Genomic DNA, 24,331 nt, shown 5'->3' with positions numbered 1-24,331 from the left:
AGTCTGGATATGACACAAGTGATTCAACTGATTTCTTTACAATTCCTGACACCATAAACCTGCCATACACAAGCAATGTCAATGTCACGGGTCGATGGGTATTTCAAACTGACACTGCATCAGAACACAATGGTACAGTAATGTTATAATTACAAATACATGACATTTATTGCATATCATGTTTAATTGATGTTAATCATTTGAAGCGTAGAACAATTCATTGGTAAATTAATATTGTTGAGAACTGTTGAAAAAAAGTTACAAATAAATCAAAATGCTGTGCTAAAAAATAAACGTGTTTGCTTTCAGGGCTGTTCTATCCATTTAGGAAGGGGCGCAAACTTCAACAGAATTATGGATTTGGATTATTTGGATTTCCTTTCAATCTCTTTTTGCAAACACAATTTTCCTACTTCGGGTTCACATACAGCTATTTTTATGTGAGGACACTCATTATGCAACTGTATTTTAACAAAATATATATATATATTTTTAAAGCAATTTATCACTTATATTAGCCACTAAAAGTATTTGTTTATTACTTTAAACCCCTTTTAGGTTTACAAAAATGGATTTCTTACTTTCAGACAACAATTGTTTCCATCAAGTCCCCGAACTCTTCCAGCTTACACAGATGTAGACATTGTTGCTCCACTATGGACAGATATTGACAGCAGTGACTTTTACTTCCAAGAATTCAGCGGTGTCCGAGTACTACAGCGAGCCACAAATGATATACGTCAATATTTTCCTCAAAACAATTTCACTGCAGACTCAGTTTTTGTTTGTACTTGGGATAATGTGAAATATTATAACACTTCAGCACAGGTAAGATTGTTTTTTATTATTTGTTATCATTTGTGTTGTGACTGTGATAATTTGATGTTGTGTTGTTGTTGTTGTTGTTGTTGTTTTCCAGAATTCCTCTTTTCAAGTACTGCTTATCTCTGGTTCTGGTTTGTCCTTTATTATATTTAATTATGGCAATATTCCTCAAACTAAGCAAATTGCAGTGGTGAGAACGCTTTTCAAAGCCTTCTTTTTTTATTTTAAAATTTAATAACTTTTAGTATTCTAGACAGTTGAAATATATTTGTAGAGATACAATAGAATTGTTTTAAAGTAATGTGAGATTTTTTCTTTGTAGAATTAGCTACATTTAATCTTATCCATTGACAATCATGTGTGTAATCATTATTTAGGCTGGATATGACACGATTGATTCAACCAGTTATTATACAATTCCTGTGTCTAACATCGCAAACCTGACCCACTCCACAAATGTCAATGTTACGGGGCGTTGGGCTTTTCGTGCCGACACTTTGCCAGCAAAACTTGGTAATACATTTTTTTCTCTTCTCCTGAACTTTTATTAACTTTTAATCTGTGTATATTCTGTACCAAAGTCATAACATGTGATGACCTGTTTTTTCCAGGTTTGTTTTATCCATCTGGCTCTCCAGTCTCTCAGAATCCCTGTCAAAGTACTGCAACCTCACCAGCTGTGCACTTGCAGTATCCTTTCTTCTACTTTGGGCGCAGATACCACAACATATATGTGAGATGTTATGTTAAACACATTACATTTGAAGTACATTTGATGTCATGTTGCTTCAGTTCATCTTCATATCTTTACTATAGGTCAACAATAATGGATATTTGACATTTGATGAACCATCTTATGAAAGACTCCCCAAGGCCTTCCCTGCCAACTCTACTAGAGACATTATAGCTCCATTCTGGGCAAAGTTTGACTGTAGTGTCAATGGAAACATCTCCTACCGCTTGGTAACTCAAGGCCGTATTCTGGACCGGGCGAGAAATGATGTCAAACAGTTTTTCCCTCTGTTTGGGTTCTCAGTAAATGCAGTCCTCATTGCTACTTGGGAGGGAGTGCCCTACTTGAACAGCTCCTTGACGGTGTGTAGATTTAATGGTTATGATAATATTTTTAAACCTAAGCATAGTTTTGTTAAATGAGTTTTGTTTCAGACAGTTTATAGCTGTGTTTTCTCATTGAATACATTTTTTTTTTTTTTTTTTTGTCTGAAGGAATCCTCCTTCCAAGTCATTCTAGTCATTTGCAGGACTCTTTCCTTTGTCATAATGAACTATGGAAATATCTCCTCAGCTGATCAAAGTTTTCAGGTTGGACAGAATAAGCACACTGTTAAAAATGAAATCTCAGATAATAATAATGGGATCTTAACAATTTCGACTGGCAAATTAATTTTCTTTTATTATTATTATTATTATTATTATTATTTTTACTCAGGCTGGCTATGACACAATAAACTCAACAAATTATTTTTCAATCCCTGTGACTGATGAAAATAAACTCTCAAACTCCAGCAATGTCAATGTGACGGGACGCTGGGTATTCCGTGTGGATGGTGGGCCTGAGGAGGGTAATATCACTGTTTAATGTAAAGAATATGATATGAAATATAACATAAGAAAGAAAAATGTAGGCATTATAAAAAAATGTCCCTCTTCCTTTAAAACACTCATAATGATACTATTGGGAATATTAGGAATGTTCTATCCATATGGAGATGTAGAGGATAAGAAAAACCCACAGTCGGATGATGGAAGTTCTCCACCGATCCCCTTGCTGCAGCCATTTGTGTACTTTGGCCATGTATATGACAAAATATTTGTAAGAAGCATTCATTAATGACATTCATTAATGTATATACCACATAGAGGATGTTACTTGAAAATCCAGATAACATATTTTGATCCTACAGGTGAATAATAACGGAGACCTCACCTTTGATAAGCCATTTTACCAGTGGTATCCCTATTATTTTCCTGCATACTCGACTAGAGACATCATCGCTCCACTGTGGACAGATATTGATAATAGTGGGAAAGGAACCATCTCTTACCGACAAGTAACAGATGGTCATCTCTTGAATCGTGCTTCAAGAGACATAAACCAATATTATCCCAACTTGAACTTCTCTGCCTCATGGGTTTTCATTGCTACATGGGATAAAGTACCGTACTTTGGAAACAGAGGGGCAGTAAGTTTTTTACTCAATTAGAATGCGCTTTTATTGCAGTATTTTCATTGAACTGAATTTTTTTGGCATATCCAGAATGATGCTTGTATTAATGAGGAACTTCTGGCTTCTTCCAGGAGTCGACCTTCCAAGTGGTTTTGGTGTCTGGCAAAAACCTGTCATTTACACTCATGCATTATGATTATATCACCTCCACCTACGCTGCAGAGGTAAAGCAGTGTGGAAAATGTGTCAATAGTTCATGATCTTAGCTGTGTGTAATGTTTTTGAATTTAATGGAGTTTTTCTTTGTGTTCTCTTCATTAACAGTCCGGCTATGACACAAATTACTCTACTAATTTCTTTTCAATTCCTGTTTCTGACATCACAAACCTGTCATACACAAGCAATGTCAACGTCACGGGTAGATGGGTATTTCGTGTCGACAATTCATCAGAAAGAAATGGTATATATTATGTGTATTAATGAAATGTACCATTCACCTCAATTTCAAATGTCTAATTTTATAACTGTTGTCTCAAAACAATGCATTTGTTTGTTTCTTTAAATAGTGTGTGTAACAGAGTTGTAATTCTTATAGGTAGATATATGTATGTAACATCTGCCTCTGTTCTGTTTTGTTTTGCAGGGTTTTGTGACAGAACTAACCCTCAAGGTACATTAATTTACATCGACAATTTAGTTTCTAGTTAAATATAGTAAAATAATTGACACCACTTTTTTTGGTGAAAAAACATTCTGCTGTAGATCATACATTCAACCTGTCCCCTCCAAATATTTGAGGCAGCTGAATTTTAAATGCAACTTCCAAAATAACAAATAATATTTTTACATTAGTAAAAAGTTAAATATATTAGTGTTGACAAATCGTCACCTTTTGATGAGATTCGCTGTTTTGAATCTTTTGTATTTACATGATTCTTACTAAAGTTTTTATTGGTCTTTATTACAAAAGATGAACTTATCAGTCACTAAATATACTTATCTATAACTTATCAAGTTTTATAATTTAGTTGAGTTTTATTATTTATTTAAATATTTTATTATATCTACATTTAAATCTCAGACTTATGTGAAAGTGCCTCTTGCTTGGCTGCTTGAATACAGCAGAACGAGCTTGGGAATTAATAATATTTATCAATATTTTATGTTGTGTTTGAAAGGATAACTTTTTCATCATGTTTTTTGTTGTTGTTGTTGTTGTTTTTTGTTTTTTGATAATTTGACAATGTTTTTCATGGTCAAGTTGCATGACGCCATCTGCAGCAGTACTGCTTGAGAGGTTCTTGCATGGGTAAAACATTGTTTTTTGTGTTTTCAGCCTCAGATAATCCTCCCAGTGCTCAGGTGTGTGGAAGAACCACGTTTAGCAGCACCAGCAGCAGGATAGTAGGAGGTCAGAACGCTTCAGCTGGACGCTGGCCGTGGCAGGCTAGCCTTCTTCTGAACGGCAGACACTACTGTGGAGGTTCTCTCATCAACAAAGAGTGGGTGATGACCGCTGCCCACTGTGTTGATAGGTAAACTCATTCAACTAAATACTTCTGCTTTCACAGATGCTTTGAGTAGATTACATTTTTATTGATTTAACCCTATAAAGCCTACTGTATCATCATGTGATGTGCAAATTTCTAAGGCTTCTAAATTATCAACATGATCAAAACTGTCATCCGGTTTACCTTTTTTTTTTTTTTTTTTTTTTTGCTGGTAAAAGGCCTTTTAGTATAACTGTAAAAATGTCCACTTCAAGTCATGGTTTTCGTGTATTTTTGCTGAAATCTTTTTTTGAAAATGATTTTTATAAAGTAAACATAAAAATAACTTTTACATTTTTAATAATCAATAACTGCACCAAAATATATATTTTGTTTAAAGGTTCAATAAACTGTTCCTTGGGATAAACTTTTTCTGTCTATTTCTTTAACTTCCTCAGCTATTACATCTTTTCTTTAAATGTGGTTTTGGGGCGTCAGACCCAGAGAGGCTTCAACCCCAATGAAGTGTTTAGAAATGTGAGGACAATCATCAAACATCCCAGTTACAACTATCTTACGAATGACAATGATATTGCTCTGCTCAAACTGAGCTCTCCCGTCACCTTCACTGACTACATCAGACCCGTGTGTCTAGCAGCTGATCACAGTGTGTTTAACAACGGCACAGACAGCTGGATCACTGGATGGGGAGACATTAGTGAAGGAGGTGAGAATTCATTCCTGTTTAACTTAGTTACATTAAACTCAACATGAAACGCTTTTCACAAACCCATTCAAAACAGGATAGAGTAACAGGATTCTCATGTCTTTCCTACAGTGTCCCTCCCGTCCCCAAATGTTCTTCAGGAAGTGGAGGTTCCTATTATTGGCAATAGACAGTGCAACTGTCTCTATGGAGTTGGAAATATAACAGAAAACATGATCTGTGCTGGTCTAATGGAAGGAGGCAAGGACTCATGTCAGGTACACAAACCCTGTTCAGTTCACTTAGTCTCTTAAAACGTCTTGGTTACTATTGTAACCTCAATGATGGAGGGAACAAGACATTGTGTTGATGTAGTGACACTGGGGGTCACACTTGGGAACCCCAAACACCTCTGGTTAAAAAAAGGCCAATGAGAATTTGTTGAACTCCCCCAGACATATGGGTCAGAGTATGTGAGCAGAGTGGAGCGGCAACAATTTCCCCTCCGCGCTCTAAGCATTCAACAATCACTCCGCTCCGGGTTCACCATTTCCCGCTCCCCGCTCTACTCCTCACTCACTGATATTAGAAGCACCACTCCATATTTGCTCCCAAAAGGAAATTTGTGGCTAAAATATTTAAGTATGCTTTGAAATCTAGCAAAATTTCTGTTCATAATATATAGGCCTATTATGGATCGGCTGTGTTGCTGCTTCATGCCTAATAGCAAGTGCACTCAGACCATGTCATAACCTTCCCAATGCCCAGTAAGTTGCCATATTACCTTGTGCCACAAGGGTGTGTTAAAGACTGTACTTACAACGGGAATAGGTCTCCTCAGCCGTATCTTAACATTTTCTGTTTTTTAACCCTCTAGGGTCTGAGGTGTTTTCTGGGCCCTGGAGGTGTTTTGACATGCTCTGACATTTGTGCTTATTTCCTTTACATATAACATTTTCATGGCTAGAGTCTGAATACACTTCATTCAAACTCTGCTACAATTATATGTGAGCAGCATGTATGTAAATGTTTGTAGGTTTGAGAAAATTAAGTTTATGCATGGTTAGTCAAACCCATACTGCATATTTGTTCACAATTCTTTTGATAACTTCAGCCTAGAGTTTTTGCTTAAAAACGATATGAAAATCATCCTGCCCACTAATTCACATTTAAAAAAATATTGATTTAAAATTTGTAACACACATTTTGTGTCAGAAAAGCTGTATGCCTTCAAACGTGGAGAATACATCACATGGAATTACACATATGGAGAGAGTCTCTGTGGTGAATCCTGCCTGAGAAGGGAGGAACACTCAGTCAATGAGCAATCAGGCTCATTGGGGGGAACGCATTTTTGTGCAAACTCCTGGGCCAGCATGTGTGCCAGGGAATCCATTCTCGAAGAGTGGTGCTTCGGATAGGGAATTCCACAGAAGGTAGTGGGAGGACTCCTGGGAAGTGAACAGATCTACCTGTGCTTTGCTGAATCTACTCCAAATCAGCTGGACCACTTGGGGATGGAGTCTTCACTCTCCACAAAGCGTAACCTGTTACAAAAGCGCTGTCTGCTGCGAGATTGAGGTTGTCTGGAATATGAGAAAACTTCCATCACTGCTGACTCCGAAGAAGGAGATGGCGGGTGAATTGTGACGTGATGTGAGTGAACACCACCCTGGAGATTTATATATGCAACCGTCACTGTTGTCCATCTAAAAATAACAAATGCTTGCCCTGGATCAGTGGCCAAACATCCGGAGGGCCAGCAATACAGCCAACAACTTGAGGCAGTTGATGTGCCACCGCAGTCAAGGCCCTGGCCAGGGTCCCGAGGCTGCGTGCCCATTGCATACAGCACCCCAGCCTGTATTGGATGAGTCAAGTCAAGTCACCTTCATTTATATAGCGCTTTTAACAATACAGATTGTTTCAAAGCAGCTTTACAGTGATAATAGGAAATTAATGGAACAGAGATTGTTTTGGCTTTACAGCAGCTCTAGAATAAATTTATTGTCCAGCTAAAATAAGTTTTTGATTGATTCACTTCCTTTGCAAAGAACATTAGTTATTAAATTAGGGCTGCTTACACGACATCGTTTTTACTGAAAACAGAAAACTTTTAATACGTTCTGGCCATTCATTTGCACAACAGCGGTGTTTGGTGGCTCGAGAACACAAACTTTGAAATAGGTTCCAAGGTGAAAGTTTTGAAAATTTTTGAAAACGTTATCATCTCTGTGTAAACTTCAAGAACGTGAATCTGTGAAAACGGTGACGCTGTGCACATGCATATTACTTGTTTAGTCTATAGGTATGACGTTTGAATATATATGTGCGCAGGCGCATAGTATTTCTTTACAAAGTGACATCGCCAAATTACTTGTCTGGCCTGCATAATACAGACTTTTTATTCGTTTCTGCGGATTAGCGGATAATTAGCTAATATTAGCGTAGACGCCATTCTTCTAATGATGTAACAAGTACATCAGGTGTTATGGGAAGTGTTCCCGGTTCTGGCTGACCTAATTTATGCAGCCTAACATTTTACATGATTTGAATTATAGAAGTTGATAATGTGTTATGTGTATGCTTGATTAAAGAGATGTGTTTTTAGTCTAGTTTAAACTGACAGAGTGTGTCTGCTTCCCGGACAATGTTAGGGAGCCTGTTCCAAAGTTTTGGTGCTAAATACCGCCACAGTCAATTTTGATGTACTAGGTATTATCAACTGGCCGGAATTTTGAGATCGCAATAGACGTGAAGGACTATAATGCGTTAAGAGCTCGCTCAAGTACTGCGGAGCTAAACCATTTTGTAAGTAATCAGCAATATTTAAAAATGTATACAATGTTTAATACAGAGTCAATGCAGTGTTGACAGAACCGGGCTAATATGGTTCTAGTAAGTGTAACTTAACTTCAATAGAGTTTAGAATGTCTCTAAATGCCAATCCCAATGCGTCTTTTTCATTATCTACATGGATATTAAAATCGCCAGTACTAACTCTGATAGAAAATCAGCAAATTCTTTGATAAAGTCTGTATGGTGCCCAGGTGACCTGTATACAGTAGCTAGCACAAATGTCAAGAGGGATTTTTCACTTATGCTAGATAACCTTACAAAAAGCACCATCACTTCAAAATAATTATATTTGAAAGTAGACCTCTGAGTAATTGTAACGATAAACTGGACGGAAGCAAATGCAAGTGCAAAGATGTATTTATTGGATAACCAATACTCAATGGTAAAGACAGATCGATGCAATAATATATCCAGCGTTGTAGGCAGTCTCTCTCTCAGGAAGAAGCCGACGATCAGGAACACAACAGCAGGAGAGCGTGACGCAGGGACTGAGACAGGCAATCCCCAGTGCAGCGTGAAGGTGATGGTGAATCCACGGTGAGATCAGAGGTGAAGTAATCCAGAGTCCAGTACACAGGAAACACGAGGGAACAGGAACAGGCACGAAGACAGGATACTCAAACAACGATCTGACAAACATGAGAGGGCATTAAATAGGCTGGTAAGATAACATACAGCTGCCACTGATCACAGATAATCAGCTGTAACGCCCACATGAAACAATCAGCATAACGAGACAATTAACACACAAGACAAGAATGAGACAGCGGATCTACCAACCGTGACAGTACCCTCCCCCCTAGGAACGCCTCCTGGCGTTCCCCGACGAACCTACCTGTCGATTGTAATCATCGATAAGGGAGTGATCCAGGATGTCTCTAGTAGGCATCCAACTTCTCTCCTCCGGACCGTAACCTTCCCAGTCCACCAAATACTGGAATCCGCGTCCCCTCCGTCTCGAGTCCAGAATACGATGTACCGAATATGTAGGTTCCCCATCTACGAGTCGCGGCGGGGGAGGAACCGGGGCAGGCGGATTAAGATGAGAATGAAACACGGGTTTTATTTTAGAAACATGAAAGACGGGATGAATTCTCCTGTACGCTGGAGGAAGGTTGAGGCGAACTGTCACCGGACTAATGATCTTGGTGATAGTAAACGGGCCAATAAATTTAGGAGCAAGTTTATTAGAAACGGAGCGGAGAGGAATGTTCTTATTAGAAAGCCACACTTTTTGACCAGCGGCGTATATGGGTGGCCTAGACTGGTGGCGATCGGCTTTAGCCTTGGTGCGCGCCCCCACATGGAGTAGAGTCTCACGGGCTCTAGTCCAAGTGCGGTGACACCTCTGGACAAAGGCGTGAGCGGAGGAGACCGCGACTTCAGATTCCAGGCTCGGAAAAATAGGTGGCTGGTACCCTAAACTACACTTAAACGGAGAGAGGCCCGTAGATGACACTGGTAACGAGTTATGGGCGTACTCCACCATAGAAAGTTGTTGGCTCCAGGACGAATGATTCTTGGAAACCAAACATCGCAACATTCTCTCTAAATCCTGGTTGGCTCGCTCGGACTGACCATTGCTCTGGGGATGATAACCCGAAGACAGACTGACTGTAGCTCCTAATAATCTACAAAACTCCTGCCAGAATTTGGACACAAACTGAGAACCCCTGTCAGAAACCACGTCCATCGGGAGGCCATGTAACCGAAAGACGTGATCAATAACAGTAACCGCTGTCTCCTTGGCTGAGGGTAATTTGGGCAAGGGAATGAAATGTGCCACCTTCGAGAACCGATCCACTACGGTTAAAACAACCGCCATGCCTTTAGAGGGCGGGAGGGCGGTGACAAAATCTAGCGCAATGTGGGACCAGGGTCTCGGAGGGACAGACAGCGGTCGAAGTAACCCATCAGGAGGTCGGTTAGACGTCTTACCAACGGCACAAACCGAGCAAGCCAAAACAAAATCGTGAATGTCGCGAGCCATTAATGGCCACCAAAACCGTTGCTTTACTAAGTGACTAGTGCGACTTACCCCTGGATGACAAGCCACGTTGGAGCAATGACCCCATCGAATGACGTCGGACCATAACCCCTCCGGAACAAACAACCGATTCGGTGGGCAACCAGGCGGAGGCGTTACCCCTTCTAAGGCCGTCTTGACCTTCGATTCGACCTCCCATACGAGTGTGGAGATAACTACTTTCTCTGGTAAAATGCACTCGGGAGTAACCGGGCGTTCGGATGGATCAAAAATACGAGATAAAGAGTCGGGTTTGATGTTCTTGGAACCCGGGCGGTACGAGAGAGTAAAGTCAAAACGTCCGAAAAAAAGTGCCCACCGAGCCTGCCTGGAGTTGAGTCTTTTGGCAGATCTAATATATTCAAGGTTCTTATGATCGGTCCAAACGATAAAAGATACCCCCGACCCCTCTAACCAATGACGCCACTCCTCCAACGCTAACTTGACGGCCAACAACTCTCTGTTACCAATGTCATAGTTACGTTCGGCAGGTGATAAACGATGGGAGAAAAACGTGCAAGGGTGCATCTTGTCATCTGAGGAAGCGCGTTGGGAAAGAACTGCACCTACCCCCACCTCTGACGCGTCGACCTCCACCACGAACTGACGTGTGGAATCAGGGGCGACTAAGATGGGAGCCGAAACGAAGCGGCTTTTGAGGTTAGCAAATACAGCCTCAGCTGTATCTGACCACCTGAACGTCATTCTGGGGGAGGTCAAGGCAGTCAGAGGTGCGGCTAGTTGGCTGAAATTGCGAATGAAACGCAGATAGAAGTTGGCAAACCCCAGAAACTGCTGTAGGGCCTTACGGGAATCTGGACTTGGCCAATCCATCACAGCCCTAACCTTGTCAGGATCCATGCGCACTCCCTCAGAAGAGACGATGTAACCTAGAAAAGAAACAGACTATGCATGAAAATCGCATTTCTCCGCCTTGACAAAAAGCCCATTCTCTAGCAACCTCTGAAGCACTCGTCTGACGTGTTGAACGTGTTCCTGGAGAGACGAAGAAAAAAATCAATATGTCATCCAGGTAAACATATATGAACTGATCAACCATGTCTCTCAACACGTCATTGACGAGTGCCTGGAAAACCGCTGGGGAGTTGGAAAGCCCGAAAGGCATAACCAAGTATTCAAAGTGCCCCCTGGGGATGTTGAACGCGGTTTTCCATTCATCCCCCTTCCTGATGCGAACCAAATGATAGGCGTTATGTAAATCCAATTTTGTGAAGATGGATGCTCCCTGCAACCTCTCGAAAGCTGAAGACATCAACGGCAAAGGATAAGTATTCTTTACCGTGATGTTGTTCAGCTCTCGGTAATCAATACAAGGTCGCAGAGAACCATCCTTCTTCCCCACAAAAAAGAACCCCGTCCCCGCAGGAGAAGAGGAAGGTTGGATAAATCCAGCCGCTAAAGAATCAGAAATATATTTCTCCATGGCCTCCCTCTCAGGGACAGAAAGAGAGTAAAGTTTGCCCTTAGACGGAGACTTACCTGTCACTAGATCTATAGCACAGTCATAGGGATGATGCGGAGGAAGAGAAGCAGCCCGAGACTTACTGAACACTTCCTTCAGGTCCAGATACACCGCGGGCACGTTTGACAAATCCACTGCCTTCTCCTGTAACACAGAAACAGATACAGACGGACACGCAGAGACAAGACAGGAGCCGTGGCAATGCTCGCTCCACATAGAAACGGAGTTGGAACCCCAGTCCACACGAGGGTTGTGTTTCACCAACCAAGGGTGCCCCAATACAATAGGTCCCACCGGTGAGTCCATGAGGAGGAAGGGAATGGTTTCCGTATGGTTGCCAGAGGTGATAAGAGTTATGGGACCAGTAGTGAGCGAGATGTTGGGGAGTAGTTGACCGTTGAGGGCACTGACTGAGATCTGGTGAGGAAGAGATGGGGAGGTGTAACTCGTGTGCTAGGTGAATGTCCATGAAGTTCCTCTCGGCCCCGGAATCCACAAGTGCTTGGCAGGTGTGTGTCTTGTTGTTGGCCCATCTCAGTCTTACCGGAAGGAGGGTAGATGGTGAGGACTTCCCGGCAGAGATGCCACCCAATAGTAGCCTCAACTTTACTATCGGGCTTGCTCTTTTACCGGGCACGAGTGTAGAAAGTGTCCGCAGCCACCACAGTAAAGACAGAGTCCATGGGATCTCCACCTTTCCCTCTCCTCCCGGGAAAGCCGGGCTCTCCCCACCTGCATGGGCTCGTGATCGTTGATGGGACCGACCGTGTTCTCCTCCAAGCCGCCTCGAGGTCCGGCGCCTCCGTGGGTATGAACGGAGTGAACGTGTTGGTCCAACTGGTTGATTCGAGCGTCCACCCGCAGCGCCAGATCGATAAGCTCATTGAGATGAAGAGGCAGGTCCAGCATATACACCTCTCTCTGAACACGGTCGGCCAGCCCATGCAGGAACATATCCCACTGTGCCTCCTCGTTCCACTTGCACTCAGCCGCCAGAGTGCGAAACTCGATTGAATAGTCAGCCACCGAGGAGCTTCCTTGTTTAAGGTCGGTAAGTCTTCTGGCCGCTTCCTTGCCCACTACCGCCCGGTCGAACACTCTCTTCATCTCGGCGGCTAGTGCGTGGAACGAGGTACAGCATTGGTCTTGGTTCTCCCACACCGCCGTCCCCCACAGGGCCGCTCTTCCCTTCAGTAAAGTTAGAACGAATGCCACCTTCGATTCCTCAGTCTCGAACGTCCTTGGCTGTAGCGAAAAATGCATAGAACACTTGGTGAGAAACGCTCTACAAAAATTAGGCTCACCAGCATAACTCTTTTAGGAACAGGTAGGCGTGGTTCTGGACGATGTCCCATCTCAGGCATGACAGGGGGAACGGGCGGTGTGGGCAGCACAGTGGGAGCGTTAAGTAGTTGGATCTGTTGGGTGAGCCCGGACACCTGCGTCACGAACGCTTGGACAGCGCGTCCGGTGTTAGATATACTCTCCTGCTGCTGATCCATCCTGGCGTTACTGTGATCGACGAACTCCTTAAACGTCGCCGCGCTTGCTGCTTCCATAGCTGGTCAGATCGTTCTGTAACGATAAACTGGACGGAAGCAAATGCAAGTGCAAAGATGTATTTATTGGATAACCAATACTCAATGGTAAAGACAGATCGATGCAATAATATCTCCAGCGCTGTAGGCAGTCTCTCTCTCAGGAAGAAGCTGACGATCAGGAACACAACAGCAGGAGAGCGTGATGCAGGGACTGAGACAGGCAATCCCCAGTGCAGCGTGAAGGTGATGGTGAATCCACGGTGAGATCAGAGGTGAAGCAATCCAGAGTCCAGTACACAGGAAACACAAGGGAACAGGAACAGGCACGAAGACAGGATACTCAAACAACGATCTGACAATCATGAGACGAAAGACAGGGCATTAAATAGGCTGGTAAGATAACATACAGCTGCCACTGATCACAGATAATCAGCGGTAACGCCCACATGAAACAATCAGCATAACGAGACAATTAACACACACACAAACACACAAGACAAGAATGAGACAGCAGATCTACCAACCGTGACCGTAATACTTAAGATATTGCTGTAAATTACAGCAAAACCTCCCCCTTATCTTTTTAGACTAGGCTCGTGTTTATAACAGTAATCTTGGGGGGTAGACTCATTTATAGTAATGTAATCGTCTGGTTTTAGCCGGGTTTCTGTCAAACACAGCATATCTAGGTTATGATCTGTAATCATATCATTTACAAAGAGTGATTTTGTAGAAAGGGATCTAATATTCAGAAAACCGAGCTTTATCATTTGTTCATCTGTATTATATCTATTTTTTATTTGTTGAACATCAATTAAATTTTTACCCTTAAATGGGTTGAGAGGTTTTTGTATTGACTAATTCGGGGAGCAGACACAGCATCTATGTGATGATATCTAGGTGAAAGAGGCTCTATGTGATGGGATTTATCTGACCTTGGTGACGTGAGACAGCTAGCAGACGGTCGGTTTAGCCAGTCTGTCTGCTTCCTGACCTGGGCCCCAATTTGTCATGTTTTAAGCTACAGTGGGGAAAATAATGATTTGATCCCCTGCTGATTTTGTAAGTTTGCCCACTTACAAAGAAATGAAGGGTCTATAATTTTTATGGTAGGTTTATTTTAACGGATAGAGACAGAATATCAACCAAAAAACACATTATATAAAGGTTGTAAATTGATTAGCATTTGATCAAGTGAAATAAGTATTTGATCCCCAAGCAACCAGCAAGAATTCTGCTTCCCACAGATTGGTTATGTGCCCATGTGGAACACAGATTAGCCCTGTCACTTTAAGAAAATACTCCTAATGTCCTAATGTCAGTGGACACCTGTCCACAGAATCTGTATCTTCCATTCCAACCTTTCCACCACCATGGGCCATACCAAAGAGCTGTCAAACGTCAGGGACCAGATTGTAGACCTGCACAAGGCTGGAATGGGCTACAAGACCATCAGCAAGAAGCTTGGTGAGAAGGAGACTTTTGTTGGTGTGATTATTTGGAAATGGAAGAAATACAAAATGAAAAATCTATCGCCCTCTGTCTGTAGCTCCATGCAAGATCTCGCCTCATGAGGTAAGGATAATCATGAGAAAGGTGAGGGATCAGCCCAGAACTACACGGGAGGAGCTTGTTAATGATATCATGGCAGTTGGGACCACAGTCACCAAGCAAACCATTGGTAACACACTACGCCGCAATGAATTGAAATCCTGCAGCACCCGCAAGGTCCCCCTGCTCAAGAAGGCACATGTTCAAGCCCATCTGAAGTTTGCCAATAAACATCTAATGATTCAGAGAAGGCTGGGGAGAACGTGCTGTGGTCAGATGAGACCAAAATTTAGCTTTTTGGCATCAACTCAACTCGGCATGTTTGGAGGGAGAGAAATGCTGACTATGACCCCAAGAACACCATCCCTGCGGTCAAGCACGGAGGTGAAAAAATCATGCTTTTGGGCTGTTTCTCTGGTAAGGGTACAGGAAGACTTCACTGTATTGAAGGGCTGATGGACGGGGAAGCCTTGATGGAAGCCTTTCTCTGCAATCATGTCAAAAAATAAGCCGATCAGATTTCGTGACCCTTTTGCCGTAGGAAGGGGATCTTATTATAATATTGCATCTCCTTAATCTGCACGTTTCCACCCTCTGCGCTGCCATTTGGTTTTCGCATGCGATAACATTGTAACCAGTTTTAACGCAATAGCACAAGTTCGAGCAAAGCATGCAAACTGTTCTGTCGTTGTCTGCACAGACGAGCACAGAACACTATTTGACCAAAAAATGTCACAGCTGTCTTATAAAGTCATCAGGGAACTGTGTCAACTTGTAAAAGTTAAACATGACGGGACATGCAAGTCGATTAGAATTAGATGGATCAATGTAACTCCACAACAACTACATAAATGTATCCACTAACCATTCAGAAAAGTCCAGGTGAGTCTAAAAGTTTCAACCTCTTCCTGAGTCTCTCTGTAAGGCTGCACTCCGCTATTTCGGAGAATCTGAAGCTCGTGTAAAGGATCGACCCTCTTCTGAACAGAGGCAGGGAGCAGCAGCTCATTTGCATTTAAAGGGACACACACAAAAAGATTGAGGTGGTAAAATGACAATCACAACCTCGAACTTCATTTACCACCTCTAAAAGTAAGCTATGGCTTGTTTAACCTGTTTGTTATAGTTAATTTGACTAACGTTAAATCTAGAGAGAATAGTGGTCAAAACAGCATCCCTCTTTGTACAAAATTATGTTTTCAAATGTAGCTTAAGGCTGTCAGTAGATTCAAATGATAATTAATGATGGCGTATGTTTTGTATAATGTGCATAAATTCACAGACATTTGCCACAGTTTTTTCAAATCATAGTGCTTTAATGGCAAATATGTTGCTCTTTCCAATGACAAAAAACAACATAGAAATTATGTTTTGTCGTGTTTTATGTTTCTCTTGAAGCAGGGTCAGACGTTATCAGGGGGTTGGGGGGCAAAATGCCACCAGAATTAATACAATGCACCCAAAATTCAAGATGTGGTGGAAAAAATGGCCCTAGTATGAGTTATTTTTATATTTATAACATATGATAATAAACAATATTTCCAGAATATTGGCGTGATTGCAAATTTGATTATGATTTTATACAACAGTTCAGTAAACAAAATATTTGAATATTGTGATGTAACATTTTAGACGTAATATTGTAAATATTCTCTGTTTTTGCTTTATTTCTCCAATGACAATAGTTCCAAACAAGCCACAAAAAAAGAGTTATGCGTATCTAAACGAATCCGGGGATTTTGTGATTCAGTGACCTAGTTGCTTAGTTCCAGAATGAATCTGCCGTCTTGAACGAATCAGTTGAATGAATGCTTCTATGACTCGTTCATTAAGCTCGTTTTAATTAAAAATATATAATTTATCATTTTTAGCATCTAATTTTTTCTATATTAAAATTATTATATTTAAATCATTAATGTCATAACATTATTTATGTTGTTGTAATTGCAGTGTAAATGCATGGTTAGAAAATAAATGGTTAGAACATAGTTAGAAAAAAAAAAAGCCTCTGGAAATCAATTTAAGGGGTCAACTATTGGCTCTTAATGGGAAATGTAATGTCTGCTGGTGATATTCCATAAATAAATAAAAATAAGCAAAGTTAAACATATGACATTTACTATAAAACCAATATAATTTATGCATCACACTTGTGAATTTTCCTTCAAATGTTTTATCTTCCACATTTTTCATATAATTATAATAATAATCATTATTACAAATTTTGATAATCATAAATGCATGCTATAATAAATTATATGAATATTATTAATATTACGATATAAATGTATAAGAAAGGTAATCATTTCTGAGGGAAAAATAAATAAGGTTGAGGCCAATATAATTCTGTCAGGACCACTACCGTCAAATATGATTGACAATTAGCATACAGTTTGGATTGGCGGTATGGTTCCGTTGTGGGCGAGAACTCCCTGCGCATCCATGCAGCCTAGCATGGATAAGAGCAGGGAGAGCAGCAATAATCCCCCTTGGGGTAAACAGAACAGAACCAACATGAAAATTTGCAAATATATTTAATTCAAGATTTTAAAGTACAACATATTCGACAAGGATTCAGTGTGATATAGGCCTGGCGCCAGACGCTCCACCATGTCCGGCTGCCAAAGGGTGACGGAGGACTCAACAGGTTTTTGACTCTGGAGACATGAGTGCAACTGAGGCGCAGCAAGCTGACAAGAGACGGGCCTCTCTGTGCTTGTACCCGTTTTAGGTGAGAACACAGGAGGAACCCGGCTCTACACATAGGCTATAGAACCTAGTGAATGTGTTGGGTGTCGCCCAGCCTGCAGCTCTACAATATCTGTTAGCAAGGTGCCACGTTGTTGAGTGAGCTCGCAATCTGAGCGGGCAAGGCACACCTTGTGCTTCGTAAGCCAAGGTGATGGCATCCACTATCCAGTGGGCCATCCTCTGTTTGGAGACAGCCTTTCCCTTCTGCTGGCCTCCACAACAGACAAGGAGCTGGTCTGAGGTCCTCAAGCTTTGAGTTCTGTCTACGTACCATCACAGAGCGCGGACGGGACAGAGGAAAGCCAGGGCTGGGTCTGCCTCCTCCGAGGGCAGCACTTGCAGGTTCTCCACCTGGTCCCTGAAGGGAGTGGTAGGGACCTTGGGCACATAGCCAGGCCGGGGTCTCAGTACCACGTGGCCGTCACCCGGCCTGAACTCTAGGCACGTTTTGTTGACCGAAAATGCCTGCAGGTCATGCTTCAAAGTTTTCCATGCACATCCGAGAAAGACCCGGGAAAGCATGGCTGTCAGCCCTGAATCTGATTCAGCATAAGCACTAGAGGTCTGCTACCCGACCCGAGCCCGACGGGTCCCGAAAAATGTGCGGGTTTCGGTTCGGGTTCGGGTTAATGTTTATTGAACAGCCTCGGGTTCGGGTCGGGTTCGGGTTTGTAACTAAGAAAAACTAAATAGCCTATATATAGTTTGCGTGCCGTGTGCTTTGCCTGCTTGCTGTGTTGTGGTGACCGGCACGCGAGAGAGAGAAAGTTGCGTGCGCAGATGTGCAAATTTGAGAGAGAGAGCCGGCTGTGTCTGTGGTCTGTGTAGCCTATGCACACATTGGACATGGACAAAGCGAGAAGAAACCGCTCTGGATGAAATGTGAATTTTAAAACAAATTAAATGAACAACAGCAATAACTTAAATAAAAGTGCTTTAAAAAAACATTTCGTTTGTATATATATATATATATATATATATACAAACGAAAAAAAATTTTAAGCACTTTTATTTAAAATATTATTTTAAAATATTAGCGAGAAGAAACCGCTCTGGATGAAATGTGAATTTGAAAACAAATTAAATGAACAACAGCAATAACTTAAATAAAAGTGTTTTTAAAAAACATTTCGTTTGTATATATATATATATATATATATATATACAAACGAAATGTTTTTTTTAAGCACTTTTATTTAAGTTATTGCTGTTGTTCATTTAATTTGTTTTAAAGATGAACTGAACTGAAAATTTGAGTAAATGTGATATAACAGATATATTTTATTTATTCTCATTGGTACAATTATTAAAATGGCAGAATTTGTTAAAAGGGATAAAATGGTACATTGAAAATGTTGTTGTTGTTACACGGGCGCCGCCATGTTGGATTTCAGCATTCCGCTACGTCACTGGAATGGTAAGCTACTCTGTTGCTAACCAACACAAGCAGAGCAGCCATAGCATGTACATAGTCTGAGGCTGGAACGCTCACGTCAGGCAGAGGACAGAGAAGTATGTTAACTGTTATCATGCTATTAAGTATACTAAGCAAAGGGCTGGATGTAACGTTGTCACATACACACAACATGTACATATTCACTTACACGCACATATAACGTGTAACATTAGGCTTTATAGCGTTCAACAAAATTGAGACTGACACACTCTGCATTCACTGAAATTGAACTTGAGTAACAAAACCAAGCTAGATACCAAACGATCCAACCAAGGTAAAGAGCTAGAAGCTAAACACGTTGGAAGTACTTTTGTCAAACTCCACAAGCTAGCCACCACTCCGACCATATAAACTGTATAAATAAATCATGACTCCGACGATAGCACAGATCGATAATAATGCGTTTACTAGCAGCTAACTAAACCGCAGCAGGTCTGTAAACAGAATCCAATGTCCCTCTACTCACCCTGAAGCTAGCTGATGTTCATCGTGTCTGGAAACATTGTTGATGCAGGGAGTTCAACTCGCAGAACTAACGTTAGCTGTTAGATCCATAGTAAGAGGTATCTGTGCAGTATTTTGATTTTAACATTTTGCGTGCAGCTAACTTAACAAGTGATCCCATTGGATGAATTCGTCCAATCACATTTGCCATTTATCTGCCTCAATTTTCTAAAACGCACAGTACCTCAACCATGTTTTAGTATTTTTCTCTTAAATGCACACGACATATACAAGCAGTCTCTATTAAAATGCATAATGTGCTTGTATACAATAAATGAGAGTGCATGACAGGCTACAGCCCTCCAACCTCCCACCACATTTCCCTCTTATAACAGCATGAACCACTATTGCTCCATTAATAACTGACTATGTACATTGCAAATACAATCTGTATCATACCTGCATTACTTTTATTTCGTGTAATTTACAACGTAACAGCGTTGCATGCTCGTAGTTTCTTTTTCACTTGGATCAGTGAGGCGATACAGCGCGCGCCGCCGCATTTGCGCGTGCAATTGAAGAGTGTGCGCTACGAGAACAGGATAACGGCTGACAGGACAAGAAAGTCCGTTTTTAAGAGGTGAAAGACTTTATTTCAGTGTACACTTATGTCGCTGCCTGGTAGTTCCTATTGTGCTGGGTTTTCTGAAGTAGTCATGATTCGCCACATAACATGCTCTAAACACGCACACAGAGTGGAAAAGGAGGAGCGGGGGCGCGGGGAGCAAGGATCACAAATTTGAACTATATCGATATATGCGATATATGGTCTAATTCCATATCCCATTTCAAAAATAAATATTCCAGGTTGACCTCTCTGCAACAGATCGATTCCGGTGCAGTGTCTATGCTCCGGCAGCGCCCGCACCCACACAAGTCACTTCCCCCCAAACGATCCTGTACTGTAGGTGGAGCCTGAAACTGATCGTCCTCCTTGTGGTGGTAGTCAGGTACTACTGGCCTGTCCCTCACAGGCTCAAATGCGTAACCAAAATGACTCATTTTCGTGTGTATAGGAGGACCTGCAGCTGCAGCTGCCTATATACCTTCGCAGATCCTACCATTCCAGTGACGTCATCAGAATGGCCAGCGTTCTTATACTAACAAACGCAATTTTTGTGTTGCTTTTTAAAGAAGCTATATTGATATTTTTAATATTTTTTTTTTTTGTGTAATTTACTTTTAATTGTCATAAACAACACGTTATCAATGTTGATTCTTTCAGTTCAGTTCATCTTTAAAATTCACATTTCATCCAGAGCGGTTTCTTCTCGCTAATATTTTGGGATTCACCTGCACGCCAAAGAAAAGGAATTCTGTCAGCTGCCTACCGAGTTTGAATTTGATGGTATTTATTTGCTGTGAGAAATAGAGTGGACCTCGGGTTCAGGTCGGGTTTCGGGCTTAACATGTAAATGTAATTGTCGGGTCGGTTCGGGTCGGGTTAAATGATCGCGGGTACGGGCCGGGTTCGGGCTTCAGTTTAAAGCCCGTTCAGACCTCTAATAAGCACACACACCATTACAGTGTCGCCGAAAAGGCCACCTTGTGAGATGGGAGCATTGAGAAAGCGTACTTTAACGACCTCTCGCACCTCTGCAAGGCCAGCCAGGGGTGCTTCTGGACCAACAAGGTGGAAATCGTCTGACCGAGGGCCTGTGCTGTGACTTCATCATGGTCAGTCGACATGCACAGCTCAACCCCGGCTCAGAACTACCCTCGTGCAGTAAGAGTGCTTTGGCCTCGCATGCAGGGCGGAGGTGGCCTGCCAGAGCCACAGCCACCCCACCGTCGAGGGTAGTGAGAGAGGTGAAAACTTTTATGCAGAATTTGGCACTTTTGGCGTTCCATATTTTGGCACCAATATAGTTCCATGCTGCTAAGTTTTCCATGCACATCCGAGAAAGACCCGGGAAAGCATGGCTGTCCGCCTTGAATCTGATTCAGCATAAGCACACACACCATTACAGTGGGAACTTAGCATCATCCTCATTTCCAGAGCGAAACAGCCCCTCTCTCTCCGATGCAGTAATCGACATCTGCCCTCAGCTGCATTGAATGAAACGCTAAGTTCCCCCATTTTTTTTTTTTTTTTGAAGGACCAGCAATCCCATCCAGAAGCTGCACAGCTTGTGATGCGCTAGAGGGGGAGGGGCCCAAGGGGGTTGGTTCCCTGAAGGAGAAGCCCTCAGCTCTCAGATCACCCAAACTATTCTACTGAAGAAGACTGAAGTAGAGTAGGGAGGGCACTACAACGGAGAATAGGCAAGGGGACCATGCACCTAGATCTCCGAGCGAGCTCTGGGTTGCCGTGACAACCCACACTGCAGCCCGGGAGCTCAACGGCACACGACACGGTAAAGAGCGAGAGACCCGTCCGGGTTTTGCCCGGCGGAAACTCTCGCTGATCTCCACGGTCTCCCAGAGTGTCGAGTAGACCTGCAGCTGTGCTTTTACACAAACAGCAGCTGGCCAACAACAGAAGGGGACTCAAGCTTTCCGGAGAAAGAAGAGTCGACCGGCGTGCCGACGTGGTCGTGTTGAGCGGCACCTTGCGCTCATTATATGCGCATGCTGCGATGCAGCGCAGCTGATACAATTATCGCATGCCAAATGTGCATTGGGTCGTTTAGTTACACTTGAAATATATTGGCCTCTCTAGTGAGATTCCAATTCATCGGTCACCGACGTGGCGTCAGAGTGACCGACTGAAGGGGAACTAGGCTTTCTGAAAATGTGATGTTCATGCCATCTTTGAAAGATATTTAGAGTTTTATATTTAGAGATTTTTTTATTTTTTTATTATTACATCTTACATCTTGGCAAATACATATATTATTTATTTTAGTATACAATTTCAAATTAAATAAATAAAAATGAAACAGTTCTGGACAAAACCAGAAAAAATGAGAGAGCTGTCTGCCATATATTTGATACATTTTACATGATACATGACACATTTTTTAAAGATTCTTTGATGAATTGAAAGTTCAAAAGAACAAATTTATTTGAAATAGAAATCATTTCTTTAAATGTATCACTTATTGACCCCAAACTCTTGACCAGCAGTGTATGTCTCTTTCTACAATGATTGCATTGATTTGTATTTTCAGGGGGATTCAGGAGGTCCGATGGTGAGCAGGCAGAGCTCTGTATGGGTCCAGTCCGGTATCGTTAGCTTTGGGATTGGCTGTGCTCGACCTGAATATCCTGGTGTTTACACCAGAGTATCCCGCTATCAGGAATGGATCACATCCTTTATGTGCAGCGATCCTCCAGGTTTTGTGCAGTTTACCTCCGCTGGAACAGATTCTGACAACAGTTACACCTGCCCTGGTCTTCCTCCTCTTCCTCTTTCCTTATCAATAGAAACTGAATCTAAAATCCCATCTTCTGCAACATCTCTTTCACAAAATTCTTTGCTATCATATTTTCTGTTGCTTAAAGCAATACCCTTCTTGTTTTATATGTAGAGAGAAATTACATTTTATTAAGCAAGAATGCATCAAAAGTAATAGTAAAGACATTTATAATTTTTAAAAAATGCTGTTCAATTAATCTGTTTCTTGAGCAGAAAATCTACATATTAGAATGATTTCTGAAGGATCATGTGACACTGAAGACTGAAGTAATGATGCAGAAAATTCAGCTCTGCGTCACAGGAATAAATTACATTTTAAAAGACATAAAAATAGAAAGCAGTTATTTTAAATTCTAATAATATTTCTCAAAATTACTGTATCATATCAACCCCAAACTTTTAAACGGTAGTGTATATACAAAAATAGACAAAATGATGTGTTGGATTTACTTAAAATATATATGCACCATTTTTGCAACACACTTTTTAAGTAATCCCAACTTGGAATAATTTTACTTAAAATTAACAAGAAAACCTTTGTTATATGTACTTATATTGTTATATTTGAGTTCACGCAACATTCTTTACTTAAAAATATAAGTACATATAACAAAGGTTTTTTTGTTAATTTTAAGTAAAATTATTCCAAGTTGGGATTACTTAAAAAGTGTGATGCAAAAATGGTGCATATACATTTTAAGTAAATCCAACACAGTACAGGCCATGTGAGATCAAAATAAATCTTAGTTGTGTTAACTTAACATTTAAGCTAATTTATAAATAAAAATAAGACAATTAAATTAATTAACATTTTTACTTAACATTTTTAACTTATTTTAGATCTTCAGCTATTGGTCTGCTTACTGCACTGCTTTCAATGTCTTAAAATAAATTAAACAGGCAAATCACACACAATAAAGCATTTCACTTTATTTTTTGCCACAGGCTGCAAAGCCTGAAACCACACATCATCCCTTTTTCACCCTTTGCAACACTTAAGATTTTCTGTTGAGCCACCTTTCATGATGATCCTCAATGTGAGCTGTTTCAGTTCCTCTTCGTTCCCATGAGTATCCTTAAAAAAAAAAAAAAACAGCGAATCTGCATTTACTTGCAACATCACTTGTTATTGTTCAGATTGTCGCGAAAAATACAAAATTAGAAAGAAATGTACCTTTTATATTTTAAAATAAAATTAATATCAATATACTATATATACAATATCAATATAATATAACTATATATAGTAATTATATAGTTAATTAATGAAGACTTTTGTCCAGAGGTTTAGAAGAATCTCATTGAAAACATTTTAACAGTCACTACTGGAATAGCCAGTGCAATAGATCTACGCTAAACTTTTGTTTAAAGGGCATTTACTTATTTTGATAATAATTTCGAAGGTTTAATAGACAGTCGTCGCCGTCATTTAGGAATAATATTGTGCTTGAATCAAGCTCGCCATTTTTTAATGTTAAATCGTGCACATATGGAGCTGTAGCCAATGTGTTTTCGTTAATGTGTTTCGAAAGGCTTTTCGTTAATGTTACCAAATGTAACCCGCGCCCAAGACCTGGCCTCCCTCATTT

General features: G+C 41.2%; 1 protein-coding gene across 1 annotated transcript; it reads left to right on the top strand.

Annotated features, from left to right (window-relative positions):
• The first annotated feature begins 2,281 nt into the window (after positions 1-2,281).
• Positions 2,282-23,820, top strand: LOC307147416 (uncharacterized protein). Its single transcript, XM_079852149.1, has 10 exons — positions 2,282-2,408; positions 2,535-2,659; positions 2,751-3,029; positions 3,146-3,238; positions 3,339-3,474; positions 3,658-3,684; positions 4,351-4,549; positions 4,963-5,231; positions 5,343-5,488; positions 22,495-23,820. Exons 2-10 carry the CDS (start codon positions 2,537-2,539, stop codon positions 22,852-22,854), a joined length of 1,632 nt encoding a protein of 543 aa, XP_079708275.1. The 5' UTR covers positions 2,282-2,408; positions 2,535-2,536; the 3' UTR covers positions 22,855-23,820.
• The last annotated feature ends 511 nt before the right edge of the window (positions 23,821-24,331 follow it).

Source organism: Squalius cephalus (genome assembly GCF_949319135.1).
Source record: "Squalius cephalus genome assembly, chromosome: 19".
NCBI classification, from domain to species: domain Eukaryota; kingdom Metazoa; phylum Chordata; class Actinopteri; order Cypriniformes; family Leuciscidae; genus Squalius; species Squalius cephalus.
The sequence above is the reverse complement of the archived record's forward strand: the minus strand, read 5'-3'. Positions and strand labels throughout refer to the sequence as shown.

What these genes read in the sequence shown, in the direction of transcription:
- LOC307147416 (XM_079852149.1), top strand. Translation starts at nt 2,537, where the DNA reads ATGTTCTATCCATATGGAGATGTAGAGGATAAGAAAAACCCACAGTCG. An exon ending in ACTTTGGAAACAGAGGGGCA is followed by an intron (nt 3,030 to 3,145) that starts GTAAGTTTTTTA and finishes GGCTTCTTCCAG; the next exon opens with GAGTCGACCTTCCAAGTGGT. An exon ending in CAATTCATCAGAAAGAAATG is followed by an intron (nt 3,475 to 3,657) that starts GTATATATTATG and finishes TTTGTTTTGCAG; the next exon opens with GGTTTTGTGACAGAACTAAC.